The sequence below is a fragment of the Epinephelus fuscoguttatus genome, linkage group LG14 (genome assembly GCF_011397635.1).
Source record: "Epinephelus fuscoguttatus linkage group LG14, E.fuscoguttatus.final_Chr_v1".
In the NCBI taxonomy this organism is placed as follows: domain Eukaryota; kingdom Metazoa; phylum Chordata; class Actinopteri; order Perciformes; family Serranidae; genus Epinephelus; species Epinephelus fuscoguttatus.
In genome coordinates, this window is record NC_064765.1 from 16377470 (window position 1) to 16400304 (window position 22835).

Consider the following 22835-nt stretch of genomic DNA (forward strand, 5'->3'; position numbering starts at 1 on the left):
AGCGTTTCCATGATGCAAGTGCGAATATAGAAAAAAAAAAGATTTTTTTTTCAAAAGCCGACATCTTTATTTTGTGTTTTCCTTGCCCTTGTCTCCCACCTCTTTTTAGATTCATTGTTCTTGTCACAACAATGGGGCACTCGAGTGCTCTCCAAATAAGGCCAGTTTGGAGAGGTCGTTTCCCGGGGCCAGGAACACCAGTGTTGTGGAGAAATGTGATCCTCTAAAGGCATCCAGCAACAAGACTCAACATTAGGCATTTCTTTTATTATTATAGAATAAAATTGACTTGCAGTAATATACGAGGATAACTGATAATCCATTTTGCGTGAAGGAGAAAAAATTGAAAGCATATTATTAATCATTTTTACCCTTATACAATTCTGCCAAGAACCTACACGCAAAACGATTTAGTTACAACATTTTATTCAGTATTGTAATATTGGTTACAATTCTTAAATCTGTGACTCCCATGTGTCAGATTAGTTTGATGCACTTCATAGCATCCGCTCTGTCTGGCCGGGGCCTGCAGGCTATTGGAAGTCCACTATCCACTCAGATGTACATCTTGGCCCAATCTCTTCCAGATCCTGCTGTTTTATGCCTCTTCAGCCAAGCTGCTAGATAGACCACTGAGACGCAGGGAATGAGAAAGAAGGACAGAACCAGAGACAGGCTGAAGGGTAGGTTCTATCCCTCCAGCAGACCACCAAACGGACTTCCTCCACGCTCCTGTGTTATTTATGTGGAGAGAGCTCTGGCCTGTTTCTGCCCCAGGCAGCGTAGTGCTTTTAGTAGGGATCCTCTCAGCCTCCCTCAGCCAGCAAGACATCACAGGGTGGAAATAAATAAAAGTTCTCCTGGAAGAGTCAGAGCAGCCAGTTTGAAATTAAAAAAGGATTTTTTTTTTTAAAGAGGGCTTGAATAACAGCACTGGGAAAAAAGCAGCCTCTCTGCCCTGAGCTGAAGCAGATACGAAGAGATTTCATTTTTATTTTTAGGATGCTCTGCCTGCTAATCAGAGGCTGTTATTTAAAAACAACAATGGATCATGAGAAAAATGGTCTGGGGGATTTTTAAAATGGCAAAGCAGTGGATGTTTGATTGACAGAATGGAGGGCAGATGGTATGTTTGAGGGAAACTGAACAACTATGACACATTAATCCACTCAGGGGGTGGGGTGGGGGATGCGGGGGCTAGTTTAGTTTGGTGATGTATGAGTCACTGGTAGCGCAGGACAAGCGGAGACACGGCCGAGAGCTTCAAAAAACAAAAAATTCAGAGCTCTGAACACTCCTGACACTGATGTGACACTGGATCACATACACCCAGGGCCCGGCCATTGAAATGTTCCATTTCTGACAGCGCTAAATGAGCAACTCAAGTCACTTCCTGTTAAAAGGAACAGCTTGGCAGTGGAAACCTAAATATCTGAGATGGTCCACCGTGTTAAACAGAAAGGTGTTGACTGGGCATCGTGCTAATTGAAGTATTCCATTTAGAGCCAAGCTCTCATTTGTAAAAACAGCGGCGCTCGCCGTGTAACCCACGCCTTCAAATAAATCCAGGAAGCATATTTGGAGTTCCTTCCAGTGAGACCTGATACACCATGTGTCTGTGGCCTGTGACGGCCCCGAGTTTAGCCAAGATGTCATACATCAGCCACATTTACAGTGGCTATTTCTGCATGTCAGCTTTGATTCGTCCCCATTGTTTTAACATGTATTGTCATGGATAAATAAGGGGGAGGTGAATACCACAGAGGAGCGTGGGGAGTTTGGAAAAAAAAAAGGGTCTGTCAGGGAAATGGAGGGAGCGTGCATTTGTGGTTGGAACCACAGGGGTGACAGCCTGCACGGAGGCTGCCTGCTCTTGCATTGGCCACCGGAAAAGGTCAGCACCCCCCCCAAGTGGCATTTGGACTGTGACAGAAGTGACCCAGAAACTGTGTCATCTCCTGTTCTCAGCATGGGGTCCAGAGGAGGCCCGGTTACATCCACAGGTACAGGTACAGGCCAGCACGGGGATGGGCGAGGGGGTGGGGAGAACAGCAGGGTAGAGGAGAGGTAGAGGAGGAAGAGGCAGTCGACGTATGAGAGCTAGTGACATTCTAAAAGATGAGAGCTGTGCGGTAGGAAAATATGACTGTGGAGGTAGTCGTGGGGGGAGAAGGTTAGTCGCGAGAGGCTGGAGACAAAATGTGATTGAGTCAAAACAAACCCTGGCTCACCCTTTCCCTTGTCCTCTATTTGTGAGCACGGTTGCCTGATGAGAGCTGTCGCAAGCTTGTTATTATGAAATAAGTGCACTTAGGAGGAGGTGGGGCTACTGTACACAGGCGGCGGTGGCCATGGAGACCAGCGTAGCTACTATGGGATGCATCGACCACGGGTTTTGATTGGTGCTGAGAGCAAAAGCTCGAATCCAGGGCACAATCAGAGCCTCTAATCCGACTGATACGGCCCTGCACAGTGTGCCGGCAGAAGTACCCTTGCATTTGTCAAAACAAGCCTCACAATAATTTATCACACCGCAATGAATCCTGGCTCAAAGTCCTGACGCACAGATGAGACGACTCCTCCATTATGTACAGACTCAGCTTAATTTTGGAAATATTTGAAAGAGCAGATGTGATTGGTTATTTTATTCAATTGTTGCCACTGGCAACATAATATTTTTGTGCAGGGCAGGGATGGAAGCAGGCGTTTAGCTGGAGGAGTAAAGGAAAGGAAGAAGCAGAGAGAGAGAGAGAAGAGAGTGGACTAAACTTTTTTCTTTTTCGTGATGCTTTATGGGTATTTTGTTGGGCCTTTACTGTGCTGAGCAATTAACTGTTTGGCTGAGAGCACGGTGCCAGCTCCACTGCTCCTCAGCTCTTGAAATGTGAGCCATTTATCACTTTTACAACTCATTTTCACCCCCAAAACACTCCCCTCTTGGGCTGGATACAACCTCGCTGCTGCCATGTCCTTGAGTTCCTGGTGACAGGTAAATATACACTTCCATCCAAACACATGTCCCACATCGTCTATATTTGACTTATGGGAGGTCAGCCTGCGAGGGATCGATGTTGCAGTTCATTTTTAGAGGCTTGATGATGTCATGTTGCGGTGTACTGTGGGTTATGGCTCCGTGAACCTGTTGCTGCGAGAAAAGCAACAATCACCACGACTGTCTTCGGAGTCGGCGAGGAGTAGATGAGGCAACACGTGTGCTGCGGTGAAGATTTTCACGCGCACTTTGAGGAGGAACTTGAATTAATCTCGACTGTAACTCCAGCACGTCACTCTGCTGACAACTTCCCAGTCCCACAGGGATCATCGCCAGGTCACACAAGAGGGAAGAATGAATGGAGCGATGTGATGTTGTCATTCAAATGCAATGGATCACTTGAACTCCATTGCCCTGTTGTAATGACCCTGTGTAAGGACCTGTAATGTGGTTTTCCCATTGGGTTTGAGAGAAACCCTACGCCGGGCCATTCAGGTACGCAATAAAGTGCTTTTCACTTTCTGAGGACTTCCTGTCTCCAGTGGCGTTCTCCATTAACTCCTCACAGACAGACAAGAGCCTTTCTATTGGCCCAGACGCTCTTTATCGCAGCAGCTATTCCCCCCAGGTACGGCGCTACCTGGCCCGCAGATAAGATAGGACGCCGGCTGCCTGTCATTATTGGCAGATGAAGGCTATCTGAATATTGACAACAGTTTACACTCCTTGTTGAGAAACAAAGTTGGACTTGTGAGACGGTGGCGCACAGGGCTTTTATTGTGCGGGGGAGATATGAAAACCCAGGTTCCCTGTGGTCACACACCCAAATAGCCTTATGTCACAGGCTGCACCCCTCCTCCTCCTCCTCCTCCTCCTCCTCCTGCTCCTCTTCAGTTGGCTACTATTTATTCCCAGCAGCTGTAGTGATGTGCTAAAAAAGTTCTTGACACCAGCTATTGCTTTTCATCACTGCAGCTTCCGACTGCTAACAGGGACCATGCTAGCTCTTCCTGCCTCTGTCACATGCAGGCTGGAGGAAACACACACACACACACACTCACACACACACACACACAACATATAGAAACACACACATGGACGTTATCACAGAGAAATTGTGGCATTAATCATGAGGTAGTGTGCATAAAAAAAACCCGGAAATGCAAAATGAAAACAAAGAGAGACCACAAAAAAAGGGAAATGATGCTACAGGATGACTCTCTTTAAACTGTGACGCGGATGCGTTTAAGTTCCTTGAACGCACTTGGTTTTACGCACCTTGAACGCCTCATAATTTTATTTTTCTCTTTTAATATCAGCTGATTATGTCTACAAATACCGTAACATCAGCCTCAGCCAAAAAGAATGAGCAGAAAAAGAAAATGTAAATGTCATTTTTTAAAATACAAATTCCAAACGGATTTCGGATCAATAAATTTAAAGCGATAATCCCCTAAAGAGGCTACTTGTTCGCCACGTGTCACCCGGAAATGAAATTAAGTGGAAATATTGACAAACGCGTTTCCGCTTTAGGACAAATAAAGGACCAAAAAATTGGTTTCTTTAAAAAAAAAAAAAGATTTTAAGGGCTTTAATGGCGAGAAAATGGCGTTTAATTTATTTCTTTAATTTTAAAACGAAATTATTGCACTATTTTTGTCTTTAAAATGCGACTTTTATCACGTGGACTTGTCGAAAAATATCGATAAAAATATAGATAATAAAATAAATAAATGATGACTGATTCATATTATTATTTCTATTTTTATTTATTTTATTTTTTTGTTTTCTTTTATATAATTTTGAAGCTAATATTCGGATTAGTATTAAAGCTCTAGGCCACATAATGAAGTGGACCACCTCTGTGTCTCCTTGATATTTCCTCCAGAGGAAACGCACGTCTGTAACTCCATCCCAGTGACACCACTCCTCCTCCCCCTGTCTTTTTTGGCCCTTTCTTCTCCCCGTACAGACCTCAGTGCCATTACATTGTTTTGAAAAATAAGGAGAGGTTTTAACTGCCATCCGAGACGATAATGGTTACCGATTCTATACTTTCAGTCATAATCTTCAAGTGGGCCGTGATTAATGATGTCAGTGTGAGCCGGGTCCTTCAGGCCCCTGGCTGGATGACTTCAGTCCTGCCTCCTGCTCCCTCTTTCTCTCCTTCCTTTAAACACACACGTATATAGTCTGTGGGCCGTGCACAGCTCTTGCAGAGATGTTGCGGTTGCACGCTATGAATTGCTCATTTCTCTCTCCCCTCTGTCACGCGCACTCTCAGGAAAAGGGAGCCGGGCAACAAGTCCCCAGGTGCGAAGCATAATATTGACCCTACAATCCATCTTTATTGATTTTACCATCAACGTGGCCGCCTAATACATGCATAAGGAGCTTTATACCTGTGAGTAAATATGAGATGAGAGTGTGTGGAGGTCACGTTTGCAGCAGCAGGTCAGGGTCTTATCGTCGCAGAGGCGCTTTGCCATTTTTTCCCTCCATCTCTCTTTGAGCGCACATTTTTTGATGTTAAAAGCAGAAATGTGAATGAAAGGTTTGCAGTGAGCTGGTGTCCAGACAGGCCGCTTCTTCTTCCTCCTCTTCTCTGTGTATAAACACATTTGCTTTGGCCTCCAGAAGGGGTCGCCATCATGTAATAACAGTGCGCCCAAGGGTGTGGTGGGGAGGGGGTCTCCAGCTTTCTCCTGCTCTCTGCAAAAACCAACCAACATTTATAATATTGGATTATTAATTAGTTGATTTGAACGTGAAATGCGCTCATAGAAATGTGCGCATTAATCAATAACCAGAGGGGGATTCATATTTTAGAAATCTCTCTCCTCTCCTTGCCTCTCTGTTATTTACAGTTCCTGTGAAATGTCTCACTTTGCTGCCCTCGGCTCCCCGCAAGATATTTCTAACCTTCTTTTTAAGCTCTCAAAATAACCGAGGGAAATTAAGAATAAAAAAAAACTTGGCCATAAATTAAAGGAATCGATATTTTCGCAGCTCACTGTGAGGACTTCCGCCTCATAATGGAATAATGCCAGATTTATTTGCGCATCTTATGGGCTCTCCAAGCCCATAACGCGTGATTATTTCACTGGAAAAACCGGTCAAATGTTGACAACCTTAGGGGCATTGTAACACAGCGCTGGAGAAGGCAACATAATGAGAAAAAAAAGAGGAGACGGCCGGGCCTGAGGCTTGCCTAATTAAATCTTAACTGATTGAAATAAAGGTTTGAGTACCTCAAGGCTTGACTAAACTCCGGCTATTTCCCTTTTTATTGCGCCTTATTTATTCTGCACTCACATGCCCTCTTCTTTTTTTTTTTCTTTCTGCATCTTCACAACAGGCCAACTGCAATTTTCAATTTTCTGCACCCTCCAAACCCCTATAGCTACATTATTTGACTAATTATAATTTTCACATCATTAAGATTTATTTTCGTGGGGTGAGTGTGTGTTGGGGAAGGAGAGGAGGGAAGAAGGAGGGAGGGAGAAGAGCTGTAGGGGTGACTGTCACTCATTTTTAAGAAGACAAGCACCGCTGAAGTGTGAACAAAATCGCCTGTAATTCAAGTAGTCGCGGCCAAGCGCAGAAAGTCCTGATATCAGGCATTTGAGGGGTTTATTTGCAATATTTCCCCCTTAAAAACACACTTAAATTTCTTGCAATCCGCCTGGTATATACATTAATAACGCACTTTTTTTATTTACTCTATTTTATCTATGATTTGATGCTGTATATTTTTAAAGATGCAAAAAATAAAATGCATTTAAAGCCAATTACGCATATTTGGATAATATTCCACTACATCAAAGCTTATTTTTCTTAAAGATAAAATCCTAATTTCCTATTTATCCATTTATCAAAATGCCATCGAATAAATAAATAAGCAAAGCGCGCGCTTGTGAAAGGCCAGTGGAGAGAGCCACGAGTGGTGGGGGGGGGGCACTATCTGCAGGCGCGCTTTCTTCCTCCATTGTCTGAGAAAATACTATCATAAATGATAAATAGATAATGGAGCTGTCTCCTGCAGACACGTTCATCAGCGGTAAATGGGAGCTGGCGCGGAGCACCACGGAGAATTAAGGCGAAAGAGTTTGCAACATTCCTGCAGGGGATAAGTTGTTGACAATTAAAGAACACACACACACACACACACACACACTCACACGCGGAGGGAGAAGGAGGGAGAGGAGAGAGGGGTCAGACGTGCGTTTTCTGGCCGTCTTATGGGACTATTTTGTTTATTGCAGTGGCGTATTTTTTGTTTATTCTTAATTAGGGTTTCTCTTCAAGGCCGGCTCGGAATTTTGAGCATCAGGTGCTGCAATTTGGGCATCGTTTTTGCCTTTAATACAAATATTATCACAGTTTGAGTGGCCTTAAGATATTTGGTAGCCTTTAGATGTTGTTTGACTTTTGAGTTATCATTTTAAAAAAAAAAATCACACAAGGCGTATTTGGCTTTACTAGCTGTGCGTAAAGCTCCTTCTGTCCTGTTTCCTCGTGTGATAAAGACAGATATAAAGGAAATAAAGGGAAAAATAAACTATAATTCACGCTATAAACGACAAAAAAGGAAATAAAATTAGGAAAAACAGCAAAATCCTGAAAAAGGAGTCGTGAAATCTGCGTGCACATGAAGTTCTGCTTCTCACTTTCCCGAGTTTGCATTGCGCACGTCAACCCTGCCTTTTATTTTCTTAAAAAAAAAAAAAAAAAAAAAAAGAGCCAGTCCTCCTTTTAAAGAAAGCCTTTTCGGTGGTGCTATAATAAACCATTTTCCCTGGGCTTTATTGATCAGTCACTCTGAGCTAATGTAATTATCCTCATCAATAGGGGGACTGCAGGGAGAATCATTATGCGGTTGACATTGATAAATGATCAGCCAAATGCGGCCCTTTTCTCCCAGGGACCCCCGCCTCTGACCCGCTCACACAGGCCCTACATAACGTAGTCATAGAAACACCTTATGGCAAGAGGAGAGAAAACTGCTGAAATGTTTAAAAAAAAGGAGGGCAGCGCACACCCACACACACACACACACACAGGCCTACATACACAAAACCTAAAACCTGTCCCCCAGAGCAAGCCATTTCGGGGAGAGCCAGCTGCAAAGCGAAGGACACTCAGCCCCTGCGTGCGCGTCCATTTTTATGACCACTATCCAAATCAGCATTTTGGAAGAAAAACAAAAGCAGAAACTTTTCTCTCTCTCCCTCGCTGCCAGCAGATGCACTTGTGAGTCTAAAAATACATATTTGCGGTCCCCTTCTCTCAGATCACACACTTTACCACAAGCTCTGCAGAGGAGCCAATAACATAAGCATTATTAACATGTTGCGCACACACACGCGCGCACACAGTGTGTTTCTTGCAGGGTAAACTGTGTGTGTGGACTTTTAATATTGTTGCACGGGCGTCTTCCCTTCCACAGGAGCGGGCTGCATTGTGCGGCAGTGCAGAGGGAATATATTCCTTATTTTATTCCTGCAGCAGCAGCCCGGACTGGCTTTGACAGGGAGGAGATGAAGGGGAGGAGTTGTTTAGCTCGGCTGGATCATCCATCATCCCTGTCACACCGAATCGGCAAAAGGAAAGCAGCAGAGGCAATCTACCTTCTGTCTCATCGGGGAAGAAGAGGGGGGGAGGAAGAGGAGGAGGAGGAGGAGGAAAGGAGGAGGGGGAGAGAGGGCGAGCAAAGAAAAGAAAAAAACTATTAATATTAAAATCCTCTCCATCCACAGTAATCCTCACGTTTTCTCTCTTTTTCATCTGATAATCTCCGCACAAAACGGAGGGCTTCTTCCTTCCGTTTTATCCACAGAATAATGGAGCGGCAGAAAAACAAAAAAGGGACTTTTAGGGGTTTTGAATAGTTGAGAGGAAGAAGAGGAAGATGCATCATTAAGCAGACTGGTGTAAAAACCAGTAAATATGGACATTATTTTTCCCTCAGCCTGGTTAAGGCCTTAACATCCTTTACGCGTGTGCACAGTGACTGTTAAACAAACATGAACTGTGCAGGTAGTGTGTCCGGAATGACATTAGAACAACCTGAGAGACATTCAAACCAAAATAACCATCAGCGGGCGACACATAGGAATTTTAATAAACAAAAAAATAAACTTTATATTAGTTTTATGATTTAAAAATGCCGGGAATTATACTGGAAATATTTAGGTGTAACACACATAAGTAATTCTGATTTCCTTCATTTTTTGTTGCTTTTTTAAACAGGAAAATACAAAATATAACAGTTAAATTAAATACATAAATAGGCCTAAAAAGAATTTAATACCAATTTACAATAGTTTAAATTAATTGTAAATTAATAAATGGCTAAATAAATGGTTACGCCATATATGGAGCAACGTCAGATTTTTTATTCTTAACTAATTTGTGGAATTAAACAAAAATCAAAAGGCCACATGATAATAATAATAATAATAATAATAATAATAATAATAATAGTAATAATAAGTAACTGTATTTATAAACGAAAATTCCAGCCAGTGCAGCTTGTTTTACTGCATTACATGCAAATAATAAAATATTCACACACTATATTAATTTTATTATTATTATAGTTTATGCTGCGGATTATATTTGTTGATTCACACTTAAAATTAAATCCGTTATAAGCAGTGTTTTTAAAAAACAAAAAAATAAGGAAAAAAGGTGAAGGATAAAAAATATTTAAGGCCTGCAGTCGGACACTGCAGAGGTTTCAAACTTCTGTGTGAAGGGCAGAAAATATTTCAGCCCAAGTGATGTTGTCATTTCTGGTTTAAGGCTATGACTTGGATGGCCGCGGGCGAACACAGGCAGAAAAGAAATAAGAGAAGAGAGAGAGGGAGATAGCCTATCAAAGCCCATCTGTGTGCTCCTGGACGGCGGTGACACGTGTGGCCGACAGGCGGCGCTGCAAAACGGCAGAAAGGAGCAGAGCCACAGTAACACACACTCACACTCAGAGAGAGAGAGAGAGAGAGAGTGAGACAGAGAGGGCCAGCCATGGTGCTTTCTCACTGTAGGAGCAATTACACTGGGGACACATCCACGCTCTATTGTTTGAACGCCAGGGAAAGAGTGAAGGATGAATCCATCTCAAGTAAATTAACTTTTTAAATTCCAGATTAAAGGTTAGCCTTCATTTTACACAGGCAGAAATATTTTTAAAAATATTTTTGAATAATAAATATTTAATATTTAAATAAATAAATAATTATTTATTTGTATTTATTCCTTTAAACAGCAAATTCTGATATTTTTAATTAAATGATCAGAAAATGTAATTTATTTTTGTTTTTTCTGCCATTTTTTTGTGCCTAGTGTGTAAAAGCTGGAGGCTACTGTTGAGATTTTTTATTTTTATTTTTAATTGACCATCACATCACTGCTGACAGTTTCTTTTGCTCTACAACTATGGTCCTGTGTAATTTGTACCCTCCATTTGCATCTGACAGTTATTTATCATTTAGAGGACGTATTTGTGTGCCTAAATAAATTGTTATGGTGTCATATATTGCATTTTGAAAGAGGGCTTTCAATAACTAAATGGGCAGCTTGCTTAAAACAAGCAAATAAAGTGGGTATTTTACTGCCTTTTCTTTTTTGTTGTTTTTTGACCATTTGCAGAAATAAAATTAAAACCTAAAGCAACAGTGCACCCGAAACACATTCTCTGAAAGATAAAATAATCTTTGTGCTACTAAAATGCAAATAATGTGGATGAAGATTTTGTTTATAACACAGTTAATCACACAAAAATCTAACAAAAATCAAAAATGAAATATTTATTACAGCATTTGTGACTGAACACCTTTTAAACATTACGTCACAGTCCTCATACAAGTATTTAATGTATTTTTGACAAAGCTTAAGGGAGACGGCATCTTATCATCTAGTGAGGAACACGTGCTGAAAAAGGAAGGAATTCATGGACATACAATATCAATGCCACAGCAGATCTGAAACTAGCAAAAACATTCTTTTTCAATTGAGGTAAACACATAGAATATCTAACATGAAACAATTAATAGACTGAACTCTGTACGAAGTTTGTTACAATATTCTCTCAGCTTTTATCCCCCCCCCAAAAAAGCATTGAGTTCATAATTTAAGTTTTTTTTTTTCCTTTTTTTGTTTTTTTTAGTTTTAGGGTTTTTTGGTGCATCAACCGTCAAATGCTTCTCCAGTGCCGCAGAATCAACGTTTGTGTCAGTATTGTCCTTATGGCAAGAGTGTTGATCCGCGGATAAAAGAAGCGCCGTAGGATGTTGCTTTTCCACTATTAAGCTTCCTTCAATAGGCTCTGACCGACGAGAGTCCAGGGTACAAAAAAATAAAATAATATTAAAATAAAAATGTATAAAACCAACACAATCCAGTGCTTGGGCAATTCAAACAAAGAACTTTTTTCCTTTAAAACCTACAGGGCAACATTCATTCATGAACCAAAAGAAAAAGAGAGAGGGGCATGACAAATGTTCAAACTGAATCTTCTGGAGAGATCCGGTGTCATTTAGCAGCCTTTTCCCATCATGCCCTGTTCTTATGGGGGACAGGACCTGATTGCCCTCTATGGTTTGAGATGTTCCATCTTCTTGTTTTTTTTTCTTTTATAGTGCTGTGCTGCGAGACAGTTTCTCCTCCAGGAAGGAGCACACACAGTGTGAGAGAGAAAAAAGGTTAACCTTTAATTCTAAAACTAGCTCAGGAAACATAAACCATGTGATCAACGAAAAATGCACAAGTTTTAACTTATTTATCTATACTTTTTATACTACAGTAGTTATAACTCTTGGAGTCTTTCTGTTGTTTCTTTTTTTTTTTTTTTTAAATCTTCCAGAGTGATTTTTATTTTAGAAGCGTTTGAGCGCGTCACATGAAAGTGTACTGAACATGTTTATGATGGCGTGTGAGTGAGTGTGCGAAAAAAGTGTGTGTGTGTGTGTGTGTGTGTTTCTGGAGTGCGTGTGCGCGTCTTGTCCGTTCTTTGCACACGTGTACGTCAAAACATCCTTTCGTTGATCTTTACCAAAAGCCCAAGACTTTACAAAGTGTTCTTGTCAGCTTGGTCCTCCGTTTTGGATGAAAGTAACAAAATTGACAAGTCTGAAAAAAAAAAAAAAGAAAAAAAAAGAAAATGAAAAAGAAAAATTATCACAGCTCGTCTGGAATTCTGTTTCTTTAGTGTCAAATTCTGGTCAAAAGGGTTCGGCTTTTTATTCTTAAAAATAGTCTCAAAATAGGATTCATTGTGGGCTGCTGCTTTCTTTCTTTTTTTGTTGTTGTTGTTGAAACTGTTTTCTTGTAGCTGCTGTTGTCTTGGTAGCAAAGTTCCCTTATACTATTGGGCGTGGATGTCCAGGCCTTGTCCTCCAGTACTGGGGTCAATGGGAGTGAGCAAGGGGGGTCTCTGTGCAGACATGGTCATTCCTGGGTGCGACGAGGGTCCTCCATGCATCAGCATGGCGTGGTGGGGGTGGTGATGAGGGTGGTGGGGGTGGTCGGGCAGGTACGCGTGGAGAGGGGGTCTGTGTCGGAGCTGGGAGGGGTGGGAGGTCATCTGATGAGGGTTGGTGTAAGTGGGTGGGGCCATGCTCATGCCCATAGGACCGCTCTGAGGTACGTACTCCCCTGGCAGGCCTGGCAGACCTGGAGAACACACACACACACACACAAAAAAAAAAACGTGAATTCACACACTCCATCATAAAATCTCTCTTCTCCATCAACAGGCCTTAATTCAATTTAAACACAACAACAAAGGGCTGAGCGGATTTTACGACACTGCGTCCGTGACTACAGCGCTCTCAGCCTCGACAAGTCAAAGAGAGACATTATTGCGCGAGGCTATTTTAGGCTATGGTGAGTGGTTTACAATGCCCAATAGCGTTGTGGTCAGGTCTCAGGTTGGAAAATGATCCTCAGTCGTCCACAGACACTGCAGTCCTGGAGGATGTGGAGAAAACCAACCAGCCGTATTGATGTGGAGAAGTGCTAATACTTTTACAAGTGGAACAGTCAATTCCCCAGCTGACTTAAGTGACAAACCGAACAGGCGCTCGTGCTCTCGCGGGGGGGACCAGCCTCTGTGAACATATTTGATTTAGAATCCCTTAAAGAAGTTATTAAATAATTTAGGAGTCAGTTTGCTGCATCACCGAGACAGACAGCCTCGTTTCCACAACTGAATGAGGAAATTTAAGCAAAACGCTGCTCTTAAATGCACCGAGTGTGGGTTTTGGAAAGGATAAAAGGAGGAGGAAAGAAAAGAAAGGCAGGTGGGGTGTGCTGATGCACCTTTAAGATGGATTCCACTTCATATGTGTGGAGGCCTCAGCATGCTGGCACCTCTCACACTGTGACAGGACCCAGGACACAGAGCTGGCTCAGCAGTGCCACTGTTTGGCTTTTCACACGGCTGTTTGTTGTAATCAGAAAGAAAAAAAAGTAAGATGTGTGTGTGTGTGTGTGGGCGGGGGGGGGTTCCTGGAAGCCTGGGACTGGAGTATGGGAACATGGCTGGTCCAGAGGCCCGGACCTTGGGGAGAGGCGAATGAGAGCAGGGGGTCCCCTGCTGGAGCCAGGGGGCCTGGGTCTGGGATTGGGTCTGGGCCGACCTGCTTTGTAATGTGAACCCCTGGGGGATTAGAAGCTGTAATAGGAGGGGAGAGGTCGCCGCAAGGTCACTAGGCATGCTCACTCTCTGCATTCCTCCACCTTAGTACACTGCAATTAAGAAATTACACTGGAGGGCCCCGGTGAGGGGAAGAGGAGGAGGAGAAGGAGGAGGACAGAAAGGAGAGAGAGGGGAAGAAAGAAAAAAAAGGGGACAGCAAAGGCCAAGATTAATGACCAGTCTCATTGGTTGAAAGCTGTGCCATTTTCTAATACTCCCTTTCCATGTCAGTTCATTTGAAATGCACATGTTTGTCAGAGCAGGTCTCTTAAAACCTCACTACTGGGGTCATAAAATAAATAAATCATCCGGGGTGTCGGGGTATGATGGGTGCCCTCACCTCCACGTAACCTAGAGCAGCTCCTGTTAAAAGGCCCAGCAGATGTTTTTGACACTGTAAGCTGGTAATCTCCAGTCTTGTAAGCTGCAGTCATTCCGTTAAGTAGATCTGAGACCCCCCTCCTTTATTAACAAGAGTGGTAAAACCATCTGAAGACAATAACTGGGGACAGACTGGGGCCTCTCTGCCTCTCCATCTCTCCCTCCATCTCTGCATGCCTGCCTCCCCCTGGCTGCCTGTGCACTTCTGTTATGGCACAGCGGTCCTGCTCAATGGCTGGCCATAATTAAGTACCAAATATACCATATTGTGTGGCTGTGTAATCAAATCAAGAGAGGATAATATTCCTCTGTATTAAGCTATTAATGTAATTGGTCATGAAGCATAAAGTATGTTACGTAATTAAATAGTCTCAAAATTATATAGCCCTATATTAAGAATTAGCCAACCTGAGCAAATGTTGTCTCTGTGTGGCTGTTTTAGGGAACATTGCTTCCTGATTTTTTTTTTTTCTCTCCCCGCTGCCATTAGCAAGGACAGGAGGGGATGAGAGACAACGAGCGAGAGGCGGAGGAGAGGGAGAGAGGGAGCCGTAGAGGAAGGACTAGAGGGGTGAAATGATCTCTGTCGGCAGAATTGCCGCTGTGACCCTTTGGAAAATCCAGTCTCCATTTACATATAAAGGGTTCTTTTAATCAAGGTAAGTGTTATTATATTGTGCCTCATTGGGCAAGGGAGTTTAGGTGTTAAAATAAAATCTCTTCTGCCCTGCCGCCTTTGGGATGTGATATGTCTTGATTTTTCAAATGTCAGCACTGTGGCACTAGCGGGAGGCGGAATGGCCAGCTTAATCAGACTGCCGCCATTTAGCTGTACAGGGATTGTGTGTGTGTGTGCGCGTGTGTGTGTGTGTGTGAGAGAGAGACAGAGAGACTGCGCCACAGAGAGACTGTATCTGTACGTGTGAAAGAGATCCCCTCTCTTTTAGATGCAGTCATGCTTGTGTCTACAACCTTATAAATTTATCTCAATGTCTCCCTGCTCTTGTCTGTGAGTCTCAGGTCAGGCTAGTCACTGGCCCCCGCCCCCCCTTAAATCGTCTCCCTCCAGTAAAAAATAATCAAAACACACAGCCCCCCCCCATGCTCATTCCTCCCTTTACACAGCTCAAACCAAACCCCCAGTGAAGGATCGGCCATGTCACCCACGGCCCGTATATCTCGCTCAGGGACCGTAATGTACTGCGGTGTTCCCGTCTTTGCATATAAGATAATTTGGGCATCAATCCTTCGCCAGACAGATTTATGTCACTCGGAGGACAGTTTCACTTCTCCTTCTTTATCGCTTCACTGGAGCCTGCTTAATTTCTCCCCGTCAGCCCCCTTCCCCAGGAGATGTTATTTTTTCCCTAAATGTCCAACATTTGCATTGGCTGTCCGGGATGAGGAGAGCGATGGTGCTGTTGTGATAAATAAATCTGTGCATGCCATGCCAGGTTGTTTCTTCCCTCTTCTTCTTGTTGTTGTTGTTCCTGTTGTCTGGCGCCACAAGTCGACGGGTCCTCTCTATCCCAGGACGGTTCCCCCCGTTTTCCCAAGTCTTTAATTCATTCTTGGCTACTGCGACCCCCCTCCTTCGTCCTCTTAAAGCATCTTGCTGAAACAGCCATGCATGCTGGTTCATAGTTTGATGCTAGGGAGTAGGGGCTTACTGTAGAATCATAGCCAGGGTATGAAGGGGTAGTGCTGGTGAAGTGAATTGTGGGTGAGAAAAATAAAACCCACAGCCCCAAGGTGTAAGAAAAAAAACAAGGAAAAGAGCCCAGTACTTACTTCCCCCTTTTTCTTTGCGTTTTGCTTTACAAGATGGAGGTTACATGTAGTGCCATTGCCCATCCATGCCCATATTCATCCCCATTCCACTCATAGGCCCTAGAAAGAGAAGATAACGCCAGAAAAGAGTCAGCAGGAGTTTGAATCACAGAGAGGTCAGAGGAGAACCACTGATAGAGAAGAGGAGGTTGGTTAAAAAGGGAAATGTTAGGGAGAGGGGAGGTGAAAGATTAGTGGAGTAAGATTTTATTTTGCATTGCATCCCACAGACCCCTTTGTTATGGTTATTTGTGAGGGATTTTCCCAGATGTGTTGGGTTAGAGAAAGAAAAACAAGCAAGACAGGCAGCAGACAGTCTGGGGACTTTTAAAGAGAAGTGTTATCGTGGTTGAGTAGTTAGTATTAGGTGTACGTGGCTGACTCGGGGACCTGCTCCGTGCCGGGGTGACTAAATCTCATGCCACAGACAAGAGGATCAGTGTTGATCAGCTGTGCGATAACCGAGGGTGAAACTGGTGTCTGGTGCAGCAGGCATGAACGAAGGGACGGAGGAGGAAGAGGAGAGGTGGATTGGGCTTACCAGCTGGTCGGATCCCCATGTGTTGCTGACCATCCAGCACGAAGCTGCCCATCGGCTGGCCCTCTGGACTGTACGCTGCTCCTTGGCTCACTGAAGGATCAAGAAGAAAACCTGATTGTAGTCAAAACGTGGACATGAAAAAGGGAGGGGGATGGGGGGGGGGGAGAAGAAGAAGAGAAAACACACCAGACAATCAGCAATTGTCCCAGCTCCAGCCCAAACATACTGTAAGACATTGTGCTCATGTTTGTGGACCGCATTGACTGACACGTGGCATGCAAACACGCATACAGTAGGTCCCCGTGCATGCAAGCACGCACACACACACACACACACACACACTCACCAGTGTCATTCAAAACCACACTCACAGGAGATACATTGTTCTCTCAGAAGAAAGCATGCAGTCTGACAGGATGAGAAGAATTTGTGCCTTCACCCAGTCAATACTTAAGTCAGTCATCATCTCCTCCTAAACATAACATACAGCTTTAATTGATCATTATTGAATCTTCTGAATGATTTATTTGATTATCTGTAATGATACAGTAGCAATCAATTTGCTCGCTTGCATCCTGTTTTGTCTATTATTAGCCCTAATGAACTAATGCTCTCCGGAGACTGTAGAAAACAGTGTATGGCAGGACTATAACAGTATTATCTTGGATAATCTGTAATTCGTGAAAGATTAGTGGGAGCTGTTAGTCATGCTGTTTTTGAAGAGGTTGTTGATTGGCACGCATCGGCTGCACGCTGACAAATATTCCACGCAAGAGCGCAGCCATCGTGGAAAAGAGTCACCCACATTTGTAAGTGCGTCTCGTTTTTTTAAAATCGTGGCTCGTGTTAGTTTTGAGCAACCTCCACCCCGGTGTGTGGGGACCTTTTTTTTAAGTCTTGCTAATCAACAGAAACAGCTTTTCCCCCTCTCCCTGAGACAAATTACTCGGCTTCTTTTTTGGTAATGCCAAAGTCAATGAAGCTTAGGGTGACTGAATCATTCCGCGGGATCACAGAGCGGCGTGTTTACTACTCTGGAGTGTGTGCTTTTTTTTTGTAATCTGACCACAATAGATAGGGAAAATAAACGTGTTATCAATTAACGACATGAAGCTTACCATAATCTGTTTTAAAGAAATGAAAATCTCTGCCTGTGCTGGCGTTAAATCAAAACATCTGATTTAATCGAGGCGTCGCATTAAACTCAGTCCCCCTCCTAAGGGCAGGTTTCATGACTGAGAATACATGAATTGATATCAAAGTAGCGAAGTAGCGACGTAACAGTCTTGATTTTTAAAAATGTGCTGAGTAACTACTTGATATCAGAATTCAGTACAGTGAGTCTTGAGGGAGTAAAATAAAAACGCAGCAGAATAAGTGAAGAGAACCCCCCCTTAACTCTGAAAAAAATTAAAAACAAAACAGCTTAAAAAAAAGTGGGATAACTCATAAATTGCTGCTAGCATTTCTGGCACTCCTCTTGTGTCCAATTAGTAATTCACAGAGAGAGTGCTAATATACCTCTCTCTCCACTTAGACTGGGAAATCTCCAATTAGAGTCAATCAGCAAACGGCCCACACCACTGCTGAATGCATCTCATACAGAAAATGGAAAATGGGATGAGAGGAAGAGGAGGGAGCGGAAGAGATGTGTGTGTGTGTGTGTGTGTGTGTGTGTGTGTGCGTATGGTGCCCCCTTAAAAAAATCTGGGCTCCAGGCATGATGTGCATGCCAGTAAAGGATTTAGGAAGGGTGTCTTCATGCTGGGGAATGAAAGAGAGAGAAGCTCTGCTGCTGTACATTGGCTGGGTTGTTCTGGTTTTTTTTAAAAAATTTTTTACCTGCTCGATTTGACTGGTCAATCATGGGCTGTACTATTCTTCTCCTGGCGTTAATGAACCTGGCAGAGAGGAAGAGAGAAAAAAAAAAAACAAGAGAGGAGAAAAACAAACGTTAAATCACCCTGCATTCACACACAGAGAGATTCATCACAAGCCACCACAAAGACAAAACAGTTTTGCATGACTTAATGGCAACATTAGCCACCGAGTCCTTGAGAGAGGCGCTCACAACAAAACAGCAACAAACAAAAGGGCAATTGTGTGCTGACTTGGGAACCCAGCGAGGGATACTTTTAATGTTCCTTATGATCTATTCCCCCCTCTTTTAATAAAGCTTTTGATTACGTTTGGTTGCTATGGGCACCAGGGAGACATTCCTCAAGTATTAAGTGCAGCTTGGGCACAGAAGAACCCTCATAGTGGCACATCCCTCTTTCCCTCTGTCTTTCACAGTCACTCCTGCAGCCGGGTGCACACAGCAACTTTATACATAGTGTATAGTATCCTGTCTACGCTTTCATCAAAACAGCTTTATTTCTGGAGTGTTATCACCCATCGGAATTTCAAAGTAAGCTCTAAGTTAGCAAAGTGCAGGATACAAATGGTTCCTTTCATTACTCCCCACCATTCCACCCCCCACCTCCACCTCCACCCTTCCCCTCTGTGGGACCCCCACTCTGGCTGCATTGTAGGGGGTTCTGCTCCCCTTCCAGCTGTCTAGAAATGAGGACCAGGCATGGGCCACTCCGTGCTTTCACAAGGTATTGTTATGTCAGCGAGCCCATCAATTAGGCTGTCTGAAGTTTTATCACCACCACAGCAGCGAATAAGTGCAGCTCCACAAAGCCTCCCCAGCCGGCCTTGCTCCTGTGGCTTTTCCAGTGTAGAGCCGGAGGTCATCTGGAGGTGACTGCCAGCCAGAGGCAACCTTTTTAACTTGGAATGGAGATGCCTTGGGCTGTGTCAAACGCGAGCTGGCCACTCAGGCCGAGCAAGCTCTCCACCTTTCTGTCTTTCTTCTTCTTCTTTTTTTTTTTTAACCTCCCTTTTCTCTCTTTCCGTCTTTCTCTCATTCACTTTCACATACTAAAAATGTAGCGCGGGCTTAGCACTACAGGTACCACCATGTGGTTGATATTAAAGAGGGGTTTCAAATCACGTTGGAGCTGTCCAGCATGGAGTCCTTTGCTGGTTCCAAAAAAGCAGAGGAGAAGAAAAAAAAAAAAAAAAAAGACCGCCCTCTTCTAACGTACGGGCCACGGCACCATCAGTACGGCTAAAGAACTGGTCATTAGAAGGAAGGGAGAGCTGGAACCAATTTGGGCTCCTAATCCCCCATGAAGCCCTGATACCTGCCCTTACCTTCTCCAATGAACTTAAACGCCTGTAATCTGCCCGGCTCAAAGTGACATGGTTAAACGTACAAAATGCACGGTTGGGAAAAGAGAGACGCGGTGCTCATTTGCCAGGGGGCATCCAGAGTGCAGGTACGCAGGGGTGCCGCGGGCCCCTGAGAGCAAAAGATGAAACGCATCCATATGAGAATGAGAGAGGACGAAAGAGGAGGCAGGGAGGCGGGGTGTGCCAATGAGAGCTGGATTGGAAATTATATGATTGTAATGCATGATTTGTGATTTGAAGGGAGGAATGAGGATTAGGGTTTATTAACTGTGAAAGAATTTTTTGACGGAACAAAGGGGACAAAGCATTCTTAGAGAGCTATGCTGTCAGAAATGCCTGCAGTGCTTAAGAGAGGAAGACGCTTCCAGCATCAAAACCAGCTGAGCAAGTAAACAGTAAGACATTCCTGGTATCACACTCCCTTCTTTAAGCTCAGAGAGCAAGGCCTGCGAAAATATATGTCCTGCTTTCTCCCTTCCTCGACGCACCGAGGGGCTCAAAATCACAACCATGTGCATTCTTACCTATTCTGGGACATAACCATAAACACATAATATTAGGAATGTTCTTCCCAGGTGCTAAATTTGCCCATACGGTTTCCGGGAAACACTTGATATACTGGAGAGTACGCTGTGAGATCAAAGTGCTGTTTTCAGACTTGGTTAAAAATTGAGATGTTCCTTTAAAAACAGCGCTCTTCTCTCTTGTGTTTTTCCTACTACTTACTGGAAATGTATGACATGAAGTATACAGGAGGATGTTAAGCTATCAGGGTATTGGCTCTCATTGAAATGGTAATTTTTGAGTATGAGAACAGCTCATTGCCGTGTACACAAACATATGGGTATTCAAATATTTTCCCTCCAAGCTGCTTCTGAGATGGACCTGCTTCTTGTCAACATTCCCTATTGGCTAACCACCACCATATCACACACTCACCCACCCACCCACACACACACACACAAAGGCTCTGTTTTTGTACTCTACACAAGTTGCCACAGTAACCAGGAGGCGATGCAGTGCACTGGTGGGAGTGGGGGGTGACCAAGCGCCCCTCTCGTGGCCTTAGAGCACCTTTTATCAGTCTGAGTAAAGCCAATTGAGATTATCAGAGCCAGGCCTGATAACACTGTTTTCCCTCGACCCGTGAGCTGCTAATGGTGTGTGCTTAGAACAACACAACCAGGAATCCTCCAGAGATGAAGGCCAGTCAAACTGGGATGGACAGATAGATGGACGGATCTGAGGACCCGAGGCCCTGAGAGAGACACAGAGGTTGACCACAGGGACACAGAATTCCCAACCACTCGCTAAAACATATGCGCAAGCTGTAAATCTACACATCGACACCGTGGACATGACCACAACCACCGCCAGTGTGTCTGTAGGCTAACCAGAACACAGGAGGCTCACAGGGGACACTAGCTAAAAAACCTCCAACCCAAAGCCCCATGTTTTATTATCTACATCTGGTGGTCTAGCTTATTATGGCCTGCCTCTGCTCAGTGTTAGAGCACAGAAACACCAACACACACACATGCACACACAGTACACAGAGTACCTCTCAGCATGGGAACTCCATGCTGTCTTCAAACAAATAATTAAAGGCAAGGTTAGGGGGTCGTGTGGAGGTCATTCCTCGGGATACAGCTCAGAATGTGTACATTACCCCGGGAGAAAGCAGGCTGGTGGGGGCAGCGGTCCACCGCTGTTAAACGTGGGCGACTGGTGCTCTCCCAGCCAATAGGCCTTAAACACATTTTCAAGGTGCATATCAAAAACTGCTCTTGCAGTGCTAAGAATGCGTTGGAGCGTGCATGTGAATATGTATGCACGGGGTCAGTCAGTATGTGTGTATGTGCATGTTGACGCATTCTTCACACGCTGCTGCCAATTGGCCTTCAGTAGCACTTCCCGCTGACATACCCTGAAATGGCGACACGTGTGTACAAACATGTGTACGTACCGATGCAATATGTCCAGTGGACAAGGACGAAGGCTGCTTTTCAAAACTGGGGGACATATATAAAACAGGGGGTTTGGAATCCACCCCCAGGAACCTTTGAGTGTCAAACAATATCTATAAAATAAAAGTCCTCTGCTACTTCAATGTTTCCATGTCTATGCCAATAAAAGATTGAGGCCCAATCTCATTTTATATTTAGATTTTTAGTCCTACCCTTCATTTTCGTGTACCATCTTGCACTTCGGAACAGAGTCACAAGGGGTAGAGGTAAAATCAAATGGGACAACCCTTCAACACCCTGATAAGTCATCGGTATGCAGGCGCTTGTGTAAACACAGCCGGACATTGAGAATATGCCGTCCTCTGCTGTGGTCATTTCTCTTGCAAGGACTATAGGCTTCCTTTTGCAGTTGTCAGGACGTGCAGGATTTGTTCACGACTTAACTTTTATGCTATCAATCGATGAAATAAGTCAGTAAATAAAAAAAGAACACTGCACAGTACCAGCTAGCAAGTTAGCTACAGAGACATCGACATACTAGTGGTTTATTTTATTATGCTTATCATAAAAAAAGAACCATAATACACTGAAACAACATTAAACTAAGATAATATACTTATTGTAAGAAAATACATTTGTGTGTCTGTTTGCCATCTTGCTGATAAGTTCTTGTAACACTTGGTTTGAGGTGTGCTTCTGAACTACCCCTCTGTCCCAACAAGAATTGGGACACCTCACTCCTAGACACAAACACGCCAACGAAGGAGTAAAGGCTAAGTGGTAGGGGTGAGGGGTGTAGAGGGACTGGGCCCCGAGAACCCTGCTCTGTGACGACATAGAGCGCTAAGTTTACTGGCGCTCTGAGTGTTGTGGCTGTGCAGGTCGCGGAGGCAAATAACAGGCAGATATGAATGATGGAGCCAGGGCAGCAGGAGTCCACTTGACACGGGGTCTCCACTAGGCTGGATCAACACGGCATCCCTGGTTACTAATATCTGCTCACACACACAGGGGGGGCGCTTCAGAGAGCGTCTGCTTAGGTGTTAAATACCCTGGCTAGCATACAATGTTATGCTATACTCAGTGTGTGTGAGAGTGTGGAAGGATTGAGGGTAAGGGGTAGTGGGAGACAGAAGAAGAGACATAATAGGGGGCTTACATAATCCTAAAACATGTGCC

The 22835-nt window shown here is 43.9% G+C and overlaps 1 protein-coding gene across 9 annotated transcripts in view; it reads right to left on the reverse strand.

The window, feature by feature from the left end:
• Positions 1–10779: 10779 nt before the first annotated feature.
• meis2a (Meis homeobox 2a) overlaps positions 10780–22835 on the reverse strand; it is a 229812-nt gene continuing 217756 nt past the window's right edge. For 6 of the 9 annotated variants that reach the window (XM_049596479.1, XM_049596476.1, XM_049596472.1 and 3 more), the window contains 4 exons: positions 18289–18347; positions 16447–16557; positions 15867–15965; positions 12528–12667 (listed from right to left, as the gene is read on the reverse strand). In XM_049596479.1, coding sequence (XP_049452436.1) covers positions 15907–15965; positions 16447–16557; positions 18289–18347 — 229 coding nt within the window. In that variant the 3' untranslated portion in view covers positions 12528–12667; positions 15867–15906. Of the gene's footprint in view, positions 12668–15866; positions 15966–16446; positions 16558–18288; positions 18348–22835 lie in introns of all 9 variants that reach the window. The other 3 variants (XM_049596477.1, XM_049596478.1, XM_049596482.1) reach the window with 2 other exon arrangements.